This window comes from Carassius carassius, chromosome 1 (assembly GCF_963082965.1).
Source record: "Carassius carassius chromosome 1, fCarCar2.1, whole genome shotgun sequence".
Lineage (NCBI taxonomy): Eukaryota > Metazoa > Chordata > Actinopteri > Cypriniformes > Cyprinidae > Carassius > Carassius carassius.
Window position 1 is genome coordinate 44,522,454 of NC_081755.1, and position 20,521 is coordinate 44,542,974.

A 20,521-nucleotide genomic window follows, 5' to 3' on the forward strand; every position below is an offset into this window, starting at 1 on the left:
AACAGAGCCGTTCTTCGTGGTTTACGGGAAATAATGTTCTGCATTTTTGTCACGGTTCTTACGGCTGACGTGACGTCACTTTCGTTTCCCCACCCGAGCGACTCCAGCATGGCTGACACCGGGCTTTTGGAAGCACTCTTGCGGCTGCTGGAGCAGGCGGACGGTGGCATCGAGAGTCAGGATGTGGCGGCGGATCTCGGGGTGGATCATCAGCTAATCGTCGGCGCGGTGAAGATCCTGCAGGCGCTGGGAGAGGTGAGCCCAAACCAGCCAGAACATGATCTGTGTGTTCATCACTGAAACCATGTTACAGACCTGTCAAAACAACTGCTGATATAACACAGTTGTGATATCTGTGTCTGTCTGTCTATATATTCGTCTGTTCGCTTGGCTCTTGATACGTCTATCTATCTATCTATGTCTGTCTGTCTGTCTGTCTTTCTGTATTTTGTCATATATTACTGTTAAATGCTATTAGGCAGGATGCAACTATTTCAGAGGGTCTGTATTTTGTAGCATATAATTGTACAGTGGCAAGAACATTCTTGTTTTTCTTGACCCTTGTTTGTAAATTGTTGTGGGTGTCAGACAGTATATATGCTGCTTTGTAATAGAAGCATGTCACTGTTGTTTCTCTGTCTTAACCTGTGTGAATCCTGTTTTCAGGTGATCTCGGCGGAGCAGAAGTCCTCCAGACACTGGGAGCTGACCGGAGAGGGCCGTGAGATCGCGGAGCAGGGCAGTCATGAAGCCCGAGTGTTCAAGGCCATCCCAGATGAGGGTCTGCAGCAGAGTGAACTCATGGTGAGAGATGGAGTCGTCGTCTAAAGTCTATACTACAGGAGAACACATGTGTTTCGACTATATTGAGTGCCGCTAGGATGGATCTCATGAAAACAGAAAGTATTTTCTACCAAGTTTATTTTAACTTTCTCATATTTAAACATTCTGAGTAGCGTACAATGCAAAAAGCTCTTTTTACCATGGAAAAACATTGTTATTTTTAATTTAGTTTATAAAGTATATTTGTAAAATACAATTGGACACACATATAATGGAAGTATGCATATATTATGCAAAATATACACTTGTTTTTAATTTTATATTTATGTTTATATGTGTGTTTGTGTGTGTGTTTTATCATCTGATATCTCATGTACCTTCTGATTCTTTTAGAAAATGTCGAGCGGGAAGGTTGGTTTCAGCAAAGCCATGTCCAACAAATGGATCCGTCTGGATAAAGCTCATGAGGGAGGACCAAGAGTCTTTAAAACCGTGAGTTACATGCTGCACACATGATGAATCAAGCCTGAAACTCCCAGTGAATGTGTTATTAATGTGTGTGTGTGTGTGTGTGTGTGTGTGTGTTTCAGGTGGAAACTATTGAGGATGCTGTAAGGGACAAACTACAGCTGGTTCAGAAGGGACTATCGGCAAAACTAGAGGACAAAGAGAAGAATGAACTCAAGAAATGCAAACTGCTGTCGGAAGTGTAAGAGAGAGTTGAGTCTTTGGCTTTAACTTGTTGTGGAAGTTGTTCATTTTAATGCTGCTTGAGCAGTAGGAGGCGCTACAGCTTAATAACAATCTCATCCCAGTTGAAAACCCAGGGAAACTTATGTATTCCAAATTTGTTAATGTATGGATTTCAGGACGGTTAAGTCATACTGGATCACTAAAGGCAGCAGCTTCAGTACCACCATCACCAAACAAGAGACCGAACTCACTCCAGAGATGATCGCCAGGTGAGGAAAAAACCTCAATGTATTCCACAACATCATGTTTCAAAGATACAGTTCTGAAACGCAAGACTTTCAGACTACTTCTGAGTTATTAACAACTTAAAAACATGGCTTGTGTTTTCAGGTGGGTTGAATGAAACGCTTCACAAGTCTTTGGCTTTTAATGTTTGTCACTTGTTTCTCTCAGTGGAAGCTGGAAGGAGAAGAAGTTCAAGCCGTATAATTTCGAGGCGATGGGTGTCGCTCCAGACTGCGGTCACCTGCACCCGCTCATGAAGGTCCGGACTCAGTTCAGGCAGATCTTCCTGGAGATGGGGTCAGTCCTTTACCTTTGCAGAACACTCTTCTGCCTCGGCTGACAAACCACCAGTTAGCAGTTTTATTGTGTGGACATAATATTTTGGACAAAATGATTTCACATATGCTTGGTCAGTGTTTTTGTGGAGCAGTCTGAATGAAAGATTTTAAAGCTTGTCCTAAACCTAAACATTCTCTCGATAATTAGAATTAGAGAAAATTGTACCAAGTGTGTTTTTGTGCTGGTATCTTTTGTTCTGGTTAAGGCCTTTCATGGACGGCTGACTCCCCAAGTTTTAGTATTCATATTCTATTCATATTCTATTTTTTCTGGTTTAGGCCTTTCATGGACGGCTGACTCCCCAAGCTTTTAGTATTCATATTCTATTTTTTTCTGGTTTAGGCCTTTCATGGACGGCTGACTCCCCAAGTTTTAGTATTCATATTCTATTCATATTCTATTTTTTCTGGTTTAGGCCTTTCATGGACGGCTGACTCCCCAAGCTTTTAGTATTCATATTCTATTCATATTCTATTTTTTCTGGTTTAGGCCTTTCATGAACGGCTGACTCCCCAAGCTTATAGTATTCATATTCTATTCATATTCTATTTTTTCTGGTTTAGGCCTTTCATGGACGGCTGACTCCCCAAGCTTTTAGTATTCATATTCTATTCATCTTCTATTTTTTCTGGTTTAGGCCTTTCATGGACGGCTGACTCCCCAAGCTTTTAGTATTCATATTCTATTCATATTCTATTTTTTTCTGGTTTAGGCCTTTCATGGACAGCTGACTCCCCAAGCTTTTCGTATTCATATTCTATTCATCTTCTATTTTTTCTGGTTTAGGCCTTTCATGGACGGCTGACTCCCCAAGCTTTTAGTATTCATATTCTATTTTTTCTGGTTTAGGCCTTTCATGGACGGCTGACTCCCCAAGCTTTTAGTATTCATATTCTATTCATATTCTATTTTTTTCTGGTTTAGGCCTTTCATGGATGGCTGACTCCCCAAGCTTTTAGTATTCATATTCTATTCATATTCTATTTTTTTCTGGTTTAGGCCTTTCATGGACGGCTGACTCCCCAAGCTTTTAGTATTCATATTCTATTCATATTCTATTTTTTTCTGGTTTAGGCCTTTCATGGACGGCTGACTCCCCAAGCTTTTAGTATTCATATTCTATTCATATTCTATTTTTTTCTGGTTTAGGCCTTTCATGGACGGCTGACTCCCCAAGCTTATAGTATTCATATTCTATTCATCTTCTATTTTTTTCTGGTTTAGGCCTTTCATGGACGGCTGACTCCCCAAGCTTATAGTATTCATATTCTATTCATCTTCTATTTTTTTCTGGTTTAGGCCTTTCATGGACGGCTGACTCCCCAAGCTTATAGTATTCATATTCTATTCATATTCTATTTTTTCTGGTTTAGGCCTTTCATGGACGGCTGACTCCCCAAGCTTATAGTATTCATATTCTATTCATATTCTATTTTTTCTGGTTTAGGCCTTTCATGGACGGCTGACTCCCCAAGCTTATAGTATTCATATTCTATTCATCTTCTATTTTTTTCTGGTTTAGGCCTTTCATGGACGGCTGACTCCCCAAGCTTATAGTATTCATATTCTATTCATATTCTATTTTTTCTGGTTTAGACCTTTCTTGGACAGCTGACTCCCCAAGCTTTTAGTATTCATATTCTATTCATATTTTATTTTTTCTGGTTTAGGCCTTTCATGGACAGCTGACTCCCCAAGCTTTTAGTATTCATATTCTATTCATCTTCTATTTTTTTCTGGTTTAGGCCTTTCAGGGACAGCTGACTCCCCAAGCTTTTAGTATTCATATTCTATTCATATTCTATTTTTTCTGGTTTAGGCCTTTCATGGACCGCTGACTCCCCAAGCTTTTAGTATTCATATTCTATTCGTCTTCTATTTTTTTCTGGTTTAGGCCTTTCATGGACAGCTGACTCCCCAAGCTTTTAGTATTCATATTCTATGTGATGGTTAGTTCACTGTAGTGACAGAAAACAACTTCCACTATCCATTATGAGGCATTATTTGCCTCCTAGATCTGATTTCCCAGATATTTTTTTTACAGGTGTGACATTTTTAAACTTATTAGATTTACACATCACATTTTTTGTCAAATTCTTAGATTCAAGCAGTAAATGTTTCAACAAAATCCATCTCGGCATCTGAAATGGCATTTAGATGTATTTTCACAGACTGCTCAGAGGTGGCTTGAACGCAGTTTACAAATGCTTTAACGCCTGTCAGATTTGTTATTTTTTAATGAATAAGTACATTTATGAATGAACTTTTACTGTAATGTACTTTTCTATTTATTAATTTTTTTAATGGAAAGGTACTTTAAATAAATTTAAAACATCCAGTAGGTGGCTACAAATCACTGTCAATGATTTGAGTCACTCATTTTAACGATTTGTTCAGACAGATGATTTATTCAGTTATTGAATCATTCATTAAAGTGATTCTTTCAAAACTCTGATTCATTCAGCAACAAAGAATCGCATTGTGTTGCTCAAAGATGCAAAACGGGTCTGCTGTGGTTTCTTTTGAAACTTTTCATTGATAAAATAAACCAGAAACAGGAAATTTTATATTGTAATTGTATATCGAATATTTTGTCATCATATTTTATTATATCATTATAATAAAATATGAATATTTTCGAATAAATACAAATATCAATTATTTGTATAATTAATATGAATATTAATGTGAACATTTCATACTGTTCATTAACTTTCATACAAAACATTTTACTCCATAATAATGTTTTAATCAAGCATATTTCTAAGTATTAGGTCTCTGATTCATAGCTTCACAGAAATGCCCACCAATAACTTCATCGAGAGCTCCTTCTGGACCAGCACAACACCTTCTTCATCTCAGGTGAGAAATATCCACCTCTGTGCTTTCACTCCTTCTGTAGGAGTTCATGCCTTATACATTCAAAGCATATTTTTCAAATAATATTTGGTGTGTTTCACAGACCCAGCCCTTGCTCACGAGTTTCCTCAGGACTACTTGGAGAGAGTGAAGCAGGTTCATTCTGAAGGAGGTTACGGATCACAGGGGTAAGATGATCCACATTATATTCTATGTATGCTATTTTTTTTTTCATTATTGTTGTTGTTATTATTATTATTATTATTCAGCAAGGTTGCATTAAAATGATCAAAAGTGACTTTCTATTCATCATTTCTATTAATCAGAAATCCTGGGGGGGGGGGAATGAAATCCATAACAGTTTCCACAAAAACATTAAGCAGCGCAACTGTTTTCAGCATTATAATTCATAATTCTAAATGTTTTCTTGAGCAGCAAATCATCATATTATCATGATTTCTGAAGGATCGTGTGACTCTGAAGACTGGAGTATTGATGCTGAAAATTCAGCACTGCATCGCATGAATAAATTACATTTTAAAATGCATTAAAATAGAAAACTGTAATTATTTTTCATCATACTACTGTCAGCACTGTATTTTTGCATAAAGAAATGCAGACTTGGTTAAAAACAAAAAACTTCTGAACATTACAATACTTTATATTTGAAGATCAATGTAATTTGAACATCTCAAATGTTCAAATTTTAAGATACAAATATGACTGGAAGATTGAAGAAGCCCAGAAGAACCTCCTGCGAACACACACCACAGCGGTCAGCGCTCGAATGCTGTATAAACTCGCACAGCAGGTGAAGGCACACACATACACATGCACACACACACACAGACTGACTCACTGCTAGTCTCACCGCTCTTTAGCTCAGATCTCACTCGTCTCTGTGGTGTAATCTTTCAGGAGAAGTTCACACCTGTGAAGTACTTCTCCATTGATAGAGTTTTCCGTAACGAAACTCTGGACGCTACTCACCTGGCGGAGTTTCACCAGATCGAGGGAGTGGTGGCCCACTACGGCCTCACGCAGGGAAACCTCATGGGCATCCTGCACCAGTTCTTCACCAAACTATGTACTGCACTCCTTGCTTTTTAATAATAAGATACATGAGTGTGTGTGTGAGATTCATCATTATTTGTATAATTATCCATTTACAGTGAAGGAAGACTCCTGAATGTTCATTAATTTATTAAGAAACCTGGTAGATTACTCTCTGTCTGACTTTTAGACATCCCAGAGTTCATTCACCATGTTTTTGAAATGTTTTCTTTCAGGAATCACAAAATTGCGCTTCAAGCCTGTGTACAACCCCTACACCGAGCCAAGCATGGAGGTGTTCAGCTATCATGAAGGTAAAAGTCTCCATACGAAGTCATACTTGTATGTAATGTGCTATGTTTTTATTGCTAAGTGTTAAAACTTGTGCTTAATCGATTAGATAAGTCGCATCAAAAATAAATGTTTTTGTTTTACATATTATATGTGCATTCTGAGTATATTATGTGTATTTATTAATACACACACACACACACAGTATATATTTTTATATTTACGTTTTCATGCATACGTATATACATATAGTTTATATTATTTATAAATATATTTAATATAAACATAACTAAATTTTTCTTATATATAATATATAATAATTAATAAAAAACAAATTATAAAAAAAGAGGTGGTAATGCAATAATCTAATTTTAGAAACAAAACTATTCTATTAATTAGTGAAAGCATTAATATTGAAGGCAACATGAAAAAGGAAATTCATCTTTTTATTTATTGATTTATTTTATTTGGTGTCTATCCGAGTGAAACGGCTTCTTTAAAGAACTGCGTGAAAATTTGAACAATTTGAATTTTAATCCGATTTATTTTTCTTTTTTTCCCTTTGGTAGTTTGTAAGGCTCTGTGAAATGTCAAATTATTTTCTGAAGTGATATAAAACTAACATGTTCAACAGAGAATTTATTCATGGCCTTGCAGTTATAGACAATCAGACAACATTTAAATAATCTAAATATTTTCTGATTCAAATCAAAGTTTCTAATGTTTTGTGTTACCTTGTAGCTGGTTGGTTGTTTCTTGGTCTCTGAATTTTCAATAAAATTTATGAAAGCACTGTAAATTGAGATGCAATATATTCATAATTGTTTGATATAATCATATTTTGCATACGCAACTTAGCTAGTTTTATTGTAAATGTAAAAAAATTGTTTCAATACATACAGCCATTTCAAAATGTTTTCTCACAGACACTGCCTACTCGTAATTCAGACATTAATTTGCGTTGAAACCGTAATTATGATATTTTTGTCAGCAGTTGAGTGCACCAATATATTCCAGTACTTACAAAGGCTGCTGAAAAACTGTCTGAACCAGTTTACCCTCATAAACCTTCCGTCTCGCTCGATCTCTCTCAGGTCTGAAGAAGTGGGTGGAGGTGGGTAACTCTGGGCTCTTCAGGCCTGAAAATAATGCTGCTGCCCATGGGATTGCCCGAGGGGGTGGCAGTCATCGCCTGGGGTCTGTCCTTGGAAAGGTACATTGACACGCTTATATAAAATAGCTTTTTTGCATACAAAACCTCAGAGTTGTTAGATTGTTTCTCTTTTCTTTTCACCCATCTTCAGACCCACCATGATCAAATATGGAATCAACAACATCTGAGAGCTTGTGGGCCACAAAGTGAACCTCCAGATGGTGTACGACAGCCCAATATGTCGACTGGACTCTTAATGACCATCATACAGCTCAGCATATGGATTCATTTGTACTCTCACAACTCGGCTGAATTTGTATTGTTTATTTAAGCCAGAACACACCCTGAACTGCACTTAGCTGCTGGGCATTACTTACAAGGGCTGTGTTGAACAGGATGACGTCAAAGCGGAGGAAAAGAGTCACGTCTTTACATGAGGAGCATGACACTGACCTTATTACATCACCGCCTGATAAAGAAATCCCTATTGGCCTCCATTCAAAGCTCCACTTCTGTTTTTATGTAGGTTAATTCTTTGGTTTCTACCCTCCCCCGACATACACACAGATACACACATATAAATATATATATATTTATATATATATATATATATATATATACCTCATAGATATATATAGATAGATAGATAGATAGATAGATAGATAGATAGATAGATAGATAGATAGATAGATAGATAGATAGATAGATATACAACATAATATACATAATTTTAATAGATTTATTGTCATTTTCCACTGCCCTTTTCTGTGACAGCTCTGTAACAGAACAGCCACCCAGTTTGTTCTTATGACCCAGAATGCAATGGAAACTATTAAAGTACTCTTACTGTAGAAATATTCAATTAAAAAGTTTCAAATCTCCAGTATGACTTACTTAATGGTTGTTTATTATGAAACCACAGTAAATTTACTGTAAGGGTAAATTTACTGTACTTTTTTTTTTATTAGGGTTTATATATATTTTTTTAATTTTATTTTTGTATTTAGATGTAATTTTTACAGTGTACACTCATTTTCATTGTGCATTTGTACTGTAGTAAATGGTCTTGAGTCATTTGTGTAAATCCAGTGAAGAGGGCTAATCTTTCTTCAGGCAGAGTAAATCTCTCTCTTGGTTAAATGCGAGAATCCGTTTGATCTCATTGCTTCTATATTTGACCACAGGGTGCAATGTGCAGCTTTTTAACCTTCTTTTTTACTGCCACAAGTAATTTTTTAGCCCATGCTGAAAGCAAAAATGCATGAGATGTTTAATGTGTCACTACGGGGAGCAGGGACCAATGAGATTTCACCGTGTCCTGTAGGCGGGGCTTTTTGATTTGAATCCCCCCACTGTCACATAATGTTAAGACTCCAAAGATATTTCTTCCAAACAAAACAGCTCGTCAAAAAACAGCTTTTTTTTATCAGCTTTGTTGATATATGAAATAACACAATTCTAGAACCTTCGAGAATGGTATGTTCATTAGTAAGCTTTTTAAAGGAAGAAATTACAAAAAAGAATTATGTTTTTATGTCTCGATTTTATGTTTTACCATTTAAGTTCAATTAGATTATTTTAATAATATACATTTATTTTAATTAATTTAAATAAGCCCCCATGGTTGAGAACTGCTGTACTCAAGTCGAACTGGATTGATGTGCCTGCCATTAATCGACATGTAGATGTTCTCTGTCTTTTCTAAGTAAAAATATTTCCTGTCGGGTTGATTCTGTTCTCGCTGAAAGTGAGGTAAATGTTAGGCAGTGTGTTTGTATCTCTAGGGGACACTTGTACGCTGTGATCAAGTTCCATGAACAAACTAAACAAGATTAGTGGCACTGATTCCATTTCTTTCAGCAAAGCTCATGGTTGGAAATGAGTTAAAGCTGCCGTCATCTTTTCATGTCTCGGCATCTACAACTTAAAAATTATGTAAATGTACACAACAGCTCAAATTTTGGGGTCAAATATTTTAACGTCTCTCATGCTTGACGAGGTCATGCTTTGTAATCTCTTCATTTCCCGCATCTTGTGTTGTTGGCACACATAAGATTACATAAAAGCACATTTAGAGAGGATGAGAGTTGGATTGTCAGGCTCTGAATCTGGAACAGAAGCATGAAGTTTAGATGATTTGAACACAATCAGCCCTGTTTTGAGAGGACCATCAGCAGTGAATGGTAACTCTGCTGGCCCGCCAGCTGCCCTTTGGGGGAGGAGAGGTGGAAGGAATCCTCTGTGACAGTGAAGGATTACATCTTGTTTACTTGCTAAAATGTCGTAACATCTTAAGTGGCCGAGTCAAAGTAATCCCCTATCGTTTAGAAATAACCTGTCTGAGAACAGCCCTGTGTTAGCTGCTGCTTCACGTATTACACGTATGGATGTCTCATTTTAACATCAGAAACTCACTGTTATACGATAGACGGTAGTATTTGAATTTTTTGAAGTATTTGTTTTTACTCTTATTCATGGAGATATACATTTGTTTTATACATAGTTATTGAACTTACTTTTGCAAGTCCAACTTAAGGGTTAGCAGAGTTTTTTATATACAGCATTTGTAACAGCATTAGCTTGTCAACCAATATGGACTGTACCAAAAAACAAGCCTGCTCACGAAGCCACACATACACACCTGAACCAGCTAAACAAGCTTTAGAAACTAGAAACTTCAGGGTATCTGTGTAGAAACTGATTGAACGTTGGCCCTTGTTGTTTTACAGGGTGAGTTCGCCTGTATTGAGCCAGCTTTGCGTTATTATAATGTCAGTACTATAAAACCACAAATCATCTTTTGCTTTTTTGTATCCCTGCTCTTGGATTGTCTGATTGAATCCGGTGCATTATGGGTGTTTACATTTTCATACACAGCCCTTTTTCTCGAATCGTAGCACAAAATAAAATTAAAAAAAAAAAACGTCTTAAAACATTTCCAAGTAAGAACAGGTTTATGTGCTGTTTAATAACATGATTTGTGCACAAAAAGTCCGGGAATATGTTATGATAAAAAGTGTCAATTTTGACTTTAAAAGTCTTTCATTTTCAACATTTTATTAGTTACTATTTAAAAAAAAAGGATGCTCATAATGTAAGGTGCAGAAAAAAAACAATGGCAATAAAACCTGCATGGTTGAAACAATGCAAGAATGTGTCCTGTGTGTGAACAACCCCATGTGGTCTCCAAAAGGCAAATGAACAAAAATATTCAAAGATGATTTTAGTGCATTTTTACTATATGGTGAATCCAGAGATTCAATGTGAACTTGACATTTAGATCCAGCATTCAAATTCAGATGAATCTTACATTATCAATCATCCAACAAGTTTCTCAACCTTTTCAAGGGCATTTGCTGAGTTTATGTTGCTTTGGGCCTCTTCCAAATATCCGTTTTTATCCTCTGGCCCGCTCATCTCTGATTTCCAAGACACTGGCTCCCGTAAAGAGACGCTCCCTTGAGACCGTCCGACACAGAGGAGGAATTTTGGGTTTATTTGCGCAGGCATGGAAAGTCTTGACGTGAGTTATGTTATGTCATTAATACCAACTGAATATATAATGCAGAGTCATTCTGAGCTCAAGTTCTTCCAAATTAATCCTCCTTTTGGGGATGAACTGAAGTGATGTTCAACAGTGCTCATAACAGAGCTTCCATAAATCGTCTTACACAACAGGAAAAAGTAATATGACTCAAGCAGTCCATCCTATTTCCAAGTGACCTTTCAGAGTCCAGAAATTCTGAAAAACAGAACAGAAGAGGCTTCCAATGAGGTTTTAGTGATGCAATGGTTATATGTTTGATTCCCAGGGATTGCAAATAGTTAACCATGTACATTTACATTTATGCATTTAGCAGACGCTTTTATCCAAAGTGACTTACATTGCATTCAGGCTAACATTTTTTACCTAACATATATTATGTATATATATATATATATGCAAGGGAAGTCACTTTGGATAAAACCGTGTTGTCATGTTATCAGATTCATAATATCAGTTAGCACAGTATATAATGTTTTGAAAAGTCACATCTGCATGAAGACAACATGCACAAAGTCTTTTTCTGGTGCATGACTCTTGTCCACATATGTTTTCTTTGGCCTTGGCCCATCATACACTGTCAGTAAAGAGTCATAAGGTGGCCAAGCTTCACCTTCTTACCTTACGTTTTTACTCAGATGTCCCGTGGGACAGTAGATGCCGGCCCAGGACTGTTGGGCACTGAGGGGCTGTCATTGAAGCTGGATGTGGGGAAGAAGGAGGGGATGTAGGGGATGGCAGCCAGCAGCAGAGGGCTCATCTGGGGGCTGTCGTCTGATGGTAAGGGGATCACCACATCGTCCTGGTCCCACACGTGGAAGGCGTTGGCATGGGACAGAGACAGAGCTGCGGGCAGACGCGTGGGTCTGATGCTCGATATGTCGTCTTTTTCTGCATTGTCTTCATCAGGGCCTAGTACACAGTCTATAATGAGAGATAAGTGCTATTTTATGATAAATAAAGACTTTTATCAGGGGTGTAAAATACTGAGAACCTACACTTGAGTTGGAATATAGTTCTGTGTTAATCTAACTCTATTAAAAGTTCTTTAGTTAAGTACTTAAACATTACAGCAATTTTTTTTTTTACTGTAGCTTTAGAGGTTTTCTTATTAAAGTACAGTTGAAGCACAATTGTTTATTCATATAATTTTTCTATGACCTAACCAAGAAGATCTAAGACTAAACTGATTTATGCTGAAACCAGTATCCTGAAACCTAGCGGTTATCCTCATTTTTACGTGTTTCTTCACAAACGAATGACCAATTGTATCCATTGACTTCACACTTTAGTGGAAGTTACACAACCTTTTTTCCACTACCAAGAAATGAATACCTTTATTTAGCAAGGATGCATTAAATTGATCGAAAGTGTGACAGCATATACATTTATAATATTACAAAAGATAATCCTGAAAAATAAAAAACTGTTTCCTCAAAAGAAATTAACTGATTTCAACATTCATGGTAAGAAATGTTTATTGAAGAGCAAATCATGGTATTAGAGTGATTTTTGAAGGATGGTGTGACACGGAGGACTGGAGTATTGATGCTGAAAAATCAGTTTTGATCACATTTGGGCAGTATTCAAATACATTCATTAAAATAAAAAAAGACATAAAAAGTCTTACCGTTACCAGAATTTTGAAAATACTATGCAACCATACATGGTAAAGATTTCTCCCTTAAATGTACTATGGCAGTCCCATAGTACAGAAGAGTACAAATGCCATGGCACTTTAGACCACCATGGTATTTCCCCAAGCTTTACCGTTGTACAAAATAAAACAGAACAGCTAACAGGTTAACCACGAGTTACTGTGAGTTGTTGAGATATCGTACCTACTACATCGTTGGCGAGGTCTTTGATCAGATGTCCCACTATGGCATAGGCGACCGCTACAATCACCAGCGCGGCCATTAACAGGTACAAGACCCCCTTCGGCAGGGGGATGAGGTCGCGGGTCACCGGCTTGTAGTCTCTGAACATCGGGTCCTCACTCGGAAAGGAGTATTGAAACGCATGTCCGGTCTTATCCGTAAAGTTCAAACTTGTTACGTTGAGAGAATTCATTACCAGCCTTTACTTTGTTCAGACAAATCGTCCAAAAAGCGCGATTATGTTGGACGTCTCTTTCACGAACTTGTCGCCGTTGAAAGTTGCTTCGATTTTTGAATTAAAAACTCCTCGCTATATAATAATCTGGAAAAGTTAGAGAATTTGAAGAGAATTTTAAAAAGATATGATATGCATATATATTGTTCTGTTTATTCCTGAAGAGTTTTTTTTTTATATTAAAACTTGTTGTCGTTTTAGTTCATCAGGTTATTCTTCAATGCCTGTAGATTCTCGTTTTTGAGTGTGTACAGAGAGCCTGTACTTCGTCTTCATTCAAGTCCAAGATTCCTCACAGGAGCGTGCTGCGCATGCGCGTCTGTGCGCTGTCCGTGGTGCTGCTAAAGCCTCTCTCTGTCGACGCGACTCTCGGTTAACGTTATCATTCAGTCCGGAGTACATTACGAAGTGCGCCCATTTCCCGCCCGGTTTGAATCACTACGCAGAGGTAGATGGGTTCCTTTGAGCCCGCCTCCAAGAAGTTGATAATGCCGCCGTTGGCCGCGTCCCAAGTCCTTTAATTCGCTTAATTAAATCGGGGATTCCGCGAACCTGGTGATCCACCGAAAAGACCCGCTTTCTCATTGACACATGTTAATTCCAGGTTATCAGACTAATCTTGGCTTTGTTTTGGGCGAAAATAAATCATCGTGCGTGACATGATCAGCAGTTCGACAATGCCATTTACAACTCCGTTTCAAATTATTTGTATAGCGCTTTTCGGAAAAGATTTTTCTCAAGATTTTTCGTACTCAATTTTTTTTCGGCGACACTAATATATTAACATATTTTTTTATTTAGTTCAAGAATATATATAATAAGTGATACATAGTAGTAACGTTACGTTGATTTGGTCAAATTCCGTTGCTATGGTTACCACTTCAGGCGAACGCGACTTCTGTTAAGAAACGATTTGTTTAACAGATGAAAATACTCAATTTTACTACTAACCAGATTTATTTTGGGGGAAATTTACAACTTTACTGTTCGTAAAGACCCAGTATAGTAAGTAAGACACATTGAACCTTTTTTAAAACATGAATACTAGCATGACTTTCATACTGAAGCTTAAACAGCATTTTATTGATAGAGCAACGCTTGATGACATTAGATGTAAGGTACTATTATTATTCTGCAGATTTACAGGATGATAGTCAATTGATAAAGGACGTAGTCAACCTGAAAACTTGGCATGAATGTTTACAATACACATCTTAAGCAAACAAAATATTTTTATAATATATTTTAATATATTAACGTTACATTATTTGCAGTTAACAAAACCGCATTTCCCTATGAAACGGTCTGAAGGGTCTAGGATCTCCTGAGTTTTGTTCTTCATGAAAACTTTAACTTGGGCTTTTATTTGGATGCTCATTAGGCTTTTTGGTTGTCAAAAGTTTGGATTCAATTCTTTTTGTTTGTCACGCTTAATTAAGAGCTTTTAAAGCACTTTTTATGTTGAGTATTTTTCGAAATGTATTGCCACTGAGTAACGTAACATGGAAGTAAAGTGTACTCTCTTTTAGACTAAATTCAGGATGAGGGGGCATCGGAAAACTCTTTCAAATGATGACCGTTCTGTCAGGATGTTGTCAAATTAATTTTAAGCTACAGCTAAGCAGTATTCCTCTTACATAACCATCTGAGCTTGTGCAGGATTTGTTTATTTCATAATGGCCCTCTTCAAAATCAGCATTCCTTGACAGAAGACCATGAGCCACCGGTGTTAGACATAGTGTTGGACTACATGAAAGGCTTTTTATTTGTTCTGTGTACATCCTCTTTGTCCCTGCAATAAGAATCATAAGAATAATTGTGCAAGAGTGCTTATGGGAGATGAAAAAAATACATATATATATATATATATATATATATATATATATATATATATATATATATATATATATATATATATATATATATATATGAATCATATGAAATATCATATGAAAATATGGAGTTCATACTTTAGGGAGGAAAACCCTTAATTTTATTCAAACGGAGAAAAATATGCAATTTAGTGCAGTTGCTGAAATTTTTATGAGCAAATATTAATGTCAGTCTCAAGAAATAAAAAAAAGGCCAGTAATTTTATACAGCTCTCATAGATCAAGCAACAAAATATGTTATTGACTGCAACCCTTTATTATTATTATTATTATTTTTTATGTGGACTTATTTTATGTGGCAAATGTGTGTTCTGGTTCCTGGCACGTTGTCATGCATTTCATTTGGGGAGGTCTGAGCAAATTTATTTTTACTTATAATTTCTCATTTTTATTTTTGAATGCATTAATACATTTACATTTACATTTAATCATTTAGCAGACGCTTTTATCCAAAGCGACTTACAAATGAGAACAACAGAAGCAGTCAGGTCAACAAGAGAACAACAACAGTATACAAGTGCCATGACAAGTCTCAGTTAGTCTAGTATAGAACGCATAGGTAGTTTTTTTTTTTTTTTTTTTTTTTTTTTTTAATTAAAAGACAAGAAAAGGAAAAGTGCTAGTGTTAGTTGGTTAAGTGCAGGCGAAAAAGATGAGTCTTTAGCTGTTTCTTGAAAATGAGTAAAGCTGTACGAATTGAGATTGGGAGGTCATTCCACCAGCTGGGGACAGTCCAGGAAAAGGTCCTTGAGAGTGATTTTGAACTTCTTTGGGATGGTACCACAAGGCGTCGATCACTTGCAGAGCGCAAACTTCTGGAGGGCACATAAGATTTAACCAATGAGTTTAGGTAAGTTGGTGCCGTGCCAGTGGTCGTCTTGTAGGCTAGCATCAGTACCTTGAATTTGATGCGAGCAGCTACTGGTAGCCAGTGTAACCTGATGAGGAGCGGAGTAACGTGAGCTTTCTTTGGCTCATTGAAGACAACCCTCGCTGCTGCATTCTGGATCAATAGCAGAGGCTTGACAGTACATGCAGGAAGGCCCGCCAGGAGAGCATTACAATAGTCCAGTCTGGAGAGAACAAGAGCTTGGACAAGAAGTTGGGTTGCTTGCTCTGACAGGAAGGGTCTAATCTTTCTAATGTTGTATAAGGCAAACCTGCAGGACCGGGTAGTTGTAGCAATGTGGTCTGTGAAGCTTAACTGATGATCCATCACAACTCCTAGGTTTCTAGCTGTCCTTGAAGGAGTAATGGTTGATGAGCCCAGCTGTATAGAGAAGTTGTGATGAAGCAATGGGTTAGCTGGAATCACCAGGAGTTCTGTCTTCGTAAGGTTAAGCTGAAGGTGATGGTCATTCATCCAGCTAGAGATGTCACTCAGACAGGCTGAAATGCGAGCAGCTACCGTCGGGTCATCTGGTTGGAATGAGAGGTAGAGTTGGGTGTCATCAGCGTAGCAGTGATAAGAAAAGCCATGCTTCTGAATGACAGATCCTAATGATGTCATGTAGATTGAGAAGATACATACATACAGTATATTGAGGTTTTGACTACATTCCTGGGACTCATAGCCCCAGACTCTCCTATGTTTTCCTCTCAGTAAGTGTGCCTGTTTTGAGGTGAAAAAAACCTGAGCAGTCATGATATAGTTCTGATGAATATGATCTTTCTGTGATAATGTGTCAGCACATGGGTTTATATCAGAAACTGCCTCTCTAATCATCAGAAGATTGACATGCTTTCACAACCTCCTGTTCCCCTCTCTGTGTCCCTCACTGTTTTCTATTTTTGGATGAGCTTTTAAATGAAATCTGGCACCTGGTTTGACTTTGAACATTTGTCCACCTATTGTTTTTGTGTCCTTGCTGGAAGTCAGTGTCCTGGAAATTATGTGAAAATAAAACACTCGTTAAAAAAAATAAATAAAAAAACATGATATGAAATAATAAAAGTGAAAACATGAAATGATGTGAAAGCTAACATGACATAAACAATACTTCTAAAGCATTTATTATTTTCTACAATATTTAAAGCAAAGTCTGTATCTGTTAACATTAGTTAAAGCACTGAACTAACATGAACAGACAATTAACAATTGTATTTCTATTAACCAACATTAAAGATATAGTTTACCCAAAGTTGAAAATTTTCTGAAAATCGACACCCTCAAGCCATCCAAGTTGTACATGAGTTTGTTTCTTCAGTGATTGACCCTCTACAGTGAATGGGTCACAATAATCCACAAGCAATCAACACTACACCAGTCCATTGTTGTTTGATTTATTTCTTACAAACACAGTTTTTAACATTGATGGACTGGAATGGTGTGGATCACTTGTGGATTATTGTTTTATCAGATGTTTGGACTCTCATTCCACTGGTGAGCAAGTGATGTAATGCTAAAGATCTCCAAATCTATTCTAGAAACAAACTCATCGACAGAAAAGTTGAACAACATACTTTTTTTTTTCTTTTTCATTGTGCAAATGTTTGTACTTTGCTCCTGGTTGTCCCAGCCGGCTCAGAAACATCAGAGATTATCTGTGTCCTCTGACACTCATTCATCTCGTTATTACAGTCCATTATGTTCTGAGCCAGTGAGTCCAGGCCTGAATTATTTCCATTTACGGATTAATGGTTGCTCCTCAGATGCTGACCTGAGACACTACACTAGTGCAGATAATGAGGGCAGGAGGGTCTCCTTATAAACCTCATGTTGGTGGTTTGCAAACTGATGGAGGATTTTAAGAAATTCTGTTGGTCTTAATAACACAACACTCAAAAATACCATGGTTTACTGGACATACATATATACATGTAGATTAGGTTTTTATCTCTTTTTTAATTGCTCTAAATAAATAAATAACTATTTAAAAAAAAGTTATTCTGGAAAGTCTAGATATAAAAAAATTGTATAATAAACTTTTTTTATAATTAGCTGTCGTTTTTCTATACAACCACGCGCGTGCACGTCACGTGCATCATTGCGCGCTGTAGGTTTGTGTAAACTGTAAACAACGCCGATAAAAGTGAACAAAATTGCCACTCGCTTACTTTGTTATTATTACAGTTTAGAAGAACCCCAGAGACACATTACTCGACGGGGACTCATCAAAGAGAGTGAGTTTAAGTAATTCAGATTTGCTAAGCAACGAGCTAAGAATTTAACATGCTAATATGAACGCGAAGCGTAAAACTTGACTTATATCATTTGTCGTTAAATTACGCACTGTTTAGGTACCATATGAATTACACGTACGATAATAGTATCATTGTATTCTTTGACGTACTTTGGAGCTCCAAGTATAACCCTGAAACCACTGCGCTATGTTATAATGACTGTAACGTTAGTTTTTGAATGATGACGCCGGATAATTATCATGTTAATGTATATATGTACTTGTATCTGTCATGTTAATGTTTACATGAGTGTCATATATTATGTTTTTCAGGCTATGGCACAGCATTTCTTTGGGAATTCAGGCTCTATGGCCTTGCAGTCAACACCCAAAACTGGTCATCACCAATCATCAGCAAAGGTACATATGATTTTAGACTAAAATGATCAAATACCTGATAATGGTCTAGTATTGCTGCTAAAGTGAATTTCCTTTCGATTCAGGTGTCAGATGATGGTTTTAACTCAACAGGTGAAACTCTGTCATTTGTTAGTCTGGACGACAGCAATGAGCAACAAAGGTGAGTCAGTTACAGAAAACTTGTTCTTGCTTGCTAGCTATTGTTAATTATGTTTACAGACATTTTGCCCATTTTTTCACCCTGAACAGTGAGGACTCTGGTATCGGAGTATCAAAAACCTCGACTAGAAGTTCACCGGGCAACAGTACTATGGAAGATGCTGCCGTGTTGACTCCCACAAGTTCAGGAATAGATGAGATTGGAAAGAAAGCACAGGATCTTATTGAGAGAATAAATGAGAGGCGAGCCATGGACCAACATGTGATGAACAGCTTTGAGGAAAAGCTCATTAAAAAGGTACTCAACACTACAACAGATGCAAAGAAAACAGTTAAAGATATAAGAAACAGTATTTGACTGATATTGTGTTTTTAAGAAGTCAATGCAGTTGGCTGAAATAATACCAACATATAAAGAGTTCATTTTCAAAAACAGGTAACGTTTTTAACAATTTTCAAAAATCGTGTTTTGTCATTCCATGTGTATTTCAATTAATCTCAGTTAAACTGCAGTTGGGTTATTTGGATTAGGTAAAAATAACAAAAAAAAACTGTCTGATAAAGAAACAAATTCTACACCTTGGATGGTCTGAGGTGGAGTAAATTGTCAGTGAACCGTTCTGTGTGTGTCTGTGCAGGTGAGGGAGATGTGTCAGCAGGTGAAGGAGCAGATGTTTGAGTATTATGAGCAGCACAGTCAGGGCATGGAGGCCAGCATCACTGAGCTGTCGGAGGTGCTGGAGAGGAGCAGTCAGCTGAGTATGGAGCTTCAGGGAGCCAGTCAAACCCTAGCCGCCATCAATAAAGGCCTGCAGCACAGCACAGAGCAGTAGATACACAACCAAACATTAACTTAATATAAGACGGGGTACACTTGTATGATTTGTGTGTTACTCATGGTATGCACATGCATCAAACAGAGGCTTGTTTAATTTAACTTAAACTTTAACTTAAGAAGGAACTGTTTAAACATTTCAAAATGAAAACATTTTATTTTATTTTACAGTAGTATGTAAAGAAAGTTAAAATGCACATTAATATGCTAATTTGATTTGTATTGACATGTATTGAAAGTAAAATCAATTTTTGATGGATTACATGGTTTATGTAAAGGTCTTTTACTATGATTCCTTATAAAATCTGGCAAATGTGGTTTGGGTAACTGCATTATTTGTGTTTCAATAGCTAATGTTTGAGCTTTGTAGGATTACGGCTTTTACCCACAGCATTCGTTTTTGAAAACTCATTTAATCTGTTGCCAATTCTCTTTATGGATTTCTTAGTGCTCTAAATAGATACAGATAGCAAGATACAGCAACATTATAAAATTAGGATTTGATAAGAGACCCTAGAGACCCTCAGTACAATCTGTGTATTGAAAACCAATGTGCAAACACCATAATATTTAATCTTTTATTCAACTGCAGTTAACTATTTTATTCAACACTTCTTTGAAATCTTTCTGTAATACATCAATGTACACACAATAACATGCACTTTTCATCTCTGCAATCCTTAGTGAATTTCTTTACAAATCTACTCTAAAAACCTGCATTCAAACTTTCATTGAAAGTGTTGTGATCTAGTTAGAGCATAGAAAAATAAATCAAAGACTACATAAAGTGCAGTTATTCAGTATGACACACATTAAATTAATTATTGCTACTACATGTTTTTTCACCATTAGGCCACGGCTTTCCCCTTAAGTGTCAACAGCTTCCAGGTTCACGACAAGACAAATAATAAGATACTCTTCTGCAATGCCATTTCCTCCCAGCATATTTTGGGCCTGTCTAGTGATATCCAGGGCTTT

The 20,521-nt window shown here is 36.8% G+C and overlaps 1 protein-coding gene and 1 pseudogene across 1 annotated transcript; both read left to right on the forward strand.

The window, feature by feature from the left end:
* The first annotated feature begins 101 nt into the window (after positions 1 to 101).
* Positions 102 to 8,031, forward strand: LOC132124752 (phenylalanine--tRNA ligase alpha subunit-like; annotated as a pseudogene).
* A 5,947-nt stretch (positions 8,032 to 13,978) lies between these two features.
* LOC132124930 (synaptonemal complex central element protein 2-like) lies at positions 13,979 to 20,247 on the forward strand. Its single transcript, XM_059536126.1, has 5 exons — positions 13,979 to 14,120; positions 18,463 to 18,549; positions 18,633 to 18,709; positions 18,799 to 19,006; positions 19,347 to 20,247. Exons 2-5 carry the CDS (start codon positions 18,466 to 18,468, stop codon positions 19,539 to 19,541), a joined length of 564 nt encoding a protein of 187 aa, XP_059392109.1. The 5' UTR covers positions 13,979 to 14,120; positions 18,463 to 18,465; the 3' UTR covers positions 19,542 to 20,247.
* Positions 20,248 to 20,521: the final 274 nt, after the last annotated feature.